General features: G+C 40.7%; 1 protein-coding gene across 1 annotated transcript; it reads left to right on the top strand.

Annotated features, from left to right (window-relative positions):
• The first annotated feature begins 1045 nt into the window (after window positions 1–1045).
• On the top strand, window positions 1046–2707 carry LOC109887468 (E3 ubiquitin-protein ligase TRIM21-like). Its single transcript, XM_020478842.2, has one exon. It carries the CDS (start codon window positions 1046–1048, stop codon window positions 2675–2677), a length of 1632 nt encoding a protein of 543 aa, XP_020334431.1. The 3' UTR covers window positions 2678–2707.
• The last annotated feature ends 1162 nt before the right edge of the window (window positions 2708–3869 follow it).

Here is a 3869-nt window from a genome sequence, read left to right as displayed (position 1 = left end):
ATTGTAAATGTAAACAAACACTGTATAGCCTCATAACATGGTTAAACAATAATGTTGATATCATGAATGGTCAGTCCTTGCATCCACAGCTCTGTCTATTAATCTGAGAGTGGTTACATTTCTCCAGGCCCATCCCTCAGCTTTTTACCAAAACAGAGTCGGGCAGCCCGTTTTGTTATTGTTTCATTTGTGGATTTGCCCTTAAAACAGCTGCATATTATCAAGATATCAAAGTGTCACCAACAACAAGGTAAAGAATAGGCCTATAGCAAATGCAGCATATGGCATTCATTTTTCACATGTAAATAGCACTTTTCAGTAGTGCTCAAAGCATGCCATTCCATGAGCGCAGCATTTCTTTTTCAACTCGAATCAATGAGCCCAATCAGTCCTCCATGACAACAAAATCATAAACAACAGAGTAGGACTGGCTAATAATTCCTTAGTTTTGGGGTCATGCTCAGGTAAAACAATTTGGCTAATCTATACTTCCATATTTCCAAGTCCTATTCCTGAAGATCAAGAGGTATAACATTTATTGGAATGACTGAAATTCTGATAGACTTTGGTTTTTAATTGTAAAGATATAATTTAATCGTGTTATTATATGTAGTAGAAAGCGATGGGTTAGAAGAAGCCTACATAACCAATCCATTAACTAAATTTAACATCCATATATTGCCAGCTATGTACATTTTAACATTGATTTGTCCTGCGATAGATGTCGTTCAATTGGTAACATACATTTTTGTTTTCTTCTAATGCCTCTTAAGGGGAAAGTAATCTAAAAGTAACGGAATGCACGGAACGTTACTGAGTTTGGGTAATCCTAAAGTTATGTAACTGATTACAATTTCGGACAGGTAACTAGTAACTGTAACAGATTACATTTAGAAAGTAACCTACCCAACCCTGGTTGTATGTTTAAAAAATGTATTCAGTGTTGGTTAGTGTCTCTAAATGCCATGTTGACAATGGCACTGAAACAATCGAGAGCTGACTCTTTCCAGGAAATCATTTATAGTTCCTCCTTCTCTTTCTAGATATGGCTTCCTCCAGCAGTCTCCTGTCTGAAGAGCAGTTTCTGTGCTCTATCTGTCTGGATGTGTTCACTGAGCCAGTCTCCACTTCGTGTGGACACAACTTCTGCATGGCCTGTGTCACAAAGTACTGGAATGGCAAGAACATGTGTCAATGTCCACTGTGTCAGGAGACATTCTCGAGACGACCTAAGCTTCACATCAACGCAACCTTCAGAGAAGTTGTAGAGAATTTTAAAAAGACGAGAGACAGACGTAAAGATGGGTCCCCTTCCAAACCGGAAATAGTTCCCTGTGACGTCTGTACTGGGATGAAGCACAAAGCCCTGAAGTCCTGCCTGGTGTGTCAGACCTCTTACTGTGAGACTCACCTTGAGCCTCATCAGATAGCCTCACCATTAAAGAGACACAAACTGATCGACCCTGTGGTGAACCTGGAAGACAGGATCTGTAAGAAGCACGACAGATTCCTGGATCTGTTCTGTAGGACTGACCAGACGTGTGTGTGTCAGTTCTGCACTGAAACAGACCACAAGACTCATGACACTGTTCCTATAGAAGAAGAGTCTGGAGAGAGGAAGGTTCAGCTGGGGAAAACTGAGGCAGAAGTACAGCTGATTATCCAGGGGCGACTGAAGAAGGTTAAAGATATCAAATTCTCAGTAGATCTCAGCAAGAGAGATGCAGAGAGAGAGATAGCAGACAGCGTGCAGGTTTTCACTGCTCTGGTACGCTCCTTTGAGAAAAGCCAGGCGGAGCTAATTGAGGTGATTGAGGAGAGGCAGAAAGCGGTAGAGTGTCAGGCTGAAGGGCTCATTAAAGAACTGGAGCAGGAAATCACTGAGCTAAAGAGGAGAAGCACTGAGCTGAAGCAGCTCTCACACACTGAGGACCACCTCCAACTTCTCCAGAGCTTCTCATCCGTGGTGTGCACCCCTCCACTCACCAAGGACTGGTCTGAGATCAGTGTTCACAGTGATCTCTGTGTGGGGACTGTGAGGAGAGCTGTGTCTCAGCTGGAGGAGACACTGAATAAAGAGATGGAGAAGCTGCTTGAAGTCAAACTGAAGAGGATTCGGCAGTATGCAGTAGATGTGACTCTGGACCCCGATACGGCACATCTATATCTCATCATGTCTGAAGATGGAAAACAAGTACGATGTGGAGACACACCACAGAATCGTCCTCCCAATCCAAAAAGGTTTTATCAGTATCCCATTGTCCTTGGAAAGGATGGCTTCTCCTCAGGGAGATTTTACTATGAGGTGACGGTTAAGCGGAAAACTGACTGGGATGTAGGTGTGGCCAGACAGCCCAAAGGCAGGAAGGTTAATATCTCACCTAGCTCTGCGTATAGACTCTGGACTGTGTCTCTGAGGGATGGGAATACTTACAAAGCCTGTACCTTCCCCCCTGTCTTCCTTTCCTTGAGAGAGAAGCCCCAGAAGGTGGGGGTGTTCGTTGACTACGAGGAGGGTCAGGTCTCTTTTTACGATGTGGAGGCCAGGTCTCATATCTACTCTTTCACTGGCTGTACCTTTACAGATAAACTCTATCCATTCTTCAGCCCCTGTATGAATGCTGGTGGTAAAAACTCAGCCCCACTCATCATTTCTCCTGTCATTCACACACACTGATTAAACAATGGAGGGACATTTTCATCATAACATAGGTAATAAATGTTTTTATTTGCTGAAAAGACTATCAACTGAAATTGACTTAAAGGTGTAGTTGGTTCAACACATTAAAAAACCCAAATACATGTACAGTAGCAGTCAAATGTTTGGACACCTACTCATTCAAGGGTTTTCTTTACTTTTTACTATTTTCTACATTGTAGAATAATAGGAAAGACATCAAAACTATGAAATAACAAATAGTAGTAAACCAAAAAGTGTTAAACCTATCAAAATAGATTTTAGATTCTTCAAAGTAGCCACCTTTTGCCTTGATGACTGCTTTGCACACTCTAGGACTACACTCTAGGACTACACTCTAGGACTACACTCTAGGACTACACTCTAGGACTACACTCTAGGACTACACTCTAGGACTACACTCTAGGACTACACTCTAGTACTACACTCTAGGACTACACTGGGTTTTGGCTGATGTCTTTTGATTTTCCCATGATGTTAAGCAAAGAGGCCCTGAGTTTGAAGGTGGGCCTTGAAATACATCTACAGGAACACCTCCAATTGACTCAAATTATGTCAATTAGCCTATCAGAAGTTTCTAAAGCCATGACATCATTTTCTGGAATTTTCCAAGCTGATTAAAGGCATAGTAACTTAGTGCATGTAAACTTCTGACCCACTGGAATTGTGATACAGTGATTTATAAGTGAAATAATCTGTCTGTAAACAATTGTTGGAAATATGACTTGTGTCATGCACTTACAAACTATAGTTTGTTAACAATACATTTGTGGAGTGGTTGAAAAACGAGTTTTAATGACTCCAACCTAAGTGTATGTAAACTTCTGACTTCAACTGTATAAACATATTTTTTGGGCGATAGGGGGAGACAAAAAAATAAGAGTACAGATTATATTATGGGACAATATACAAACTTTTTTAAGAAAGACGGAAATACAATTTTATTGAGTAAATGTATTTATTGGTTCTCTTAATTTTGATAAGAGAGATGAAAATATAATACATTTAAGGTTATTTGTTCATGTAAAAATCTAAATGTATTGACTTTAAGGTTGTCTCAGATTTGGGGTGTGGTGTGGTCACCAGAAATTCTGGCAAAAAAAGTGTGTCTCCACTAAATAAAGTTGTAACTGGTTGTGGATTTTGGGGAATGTGACAAAGGACTTACTCT

Source organism: Oncorhynchus kisutch, linkage group LG7 (assembly GCF_002021735.2).
Source record: "Oncorhynchus kisutch isolate 150728-3 linkage group LG7, Okis_V2, whole genome shotgun sequence".
Taxonomy (NCBI): Eukaryota; Metazoa; Chordata; class Actinopteri; order Salmoniformes; family Salmonidae; genus Oncorhynchus; species Oncorhynchus kisutch.
The sequence above is the reverse complement of the archived record's forward strand: the minus strand, read 5'-3'. Positions and strand labels throughout refer to the sequence as shown.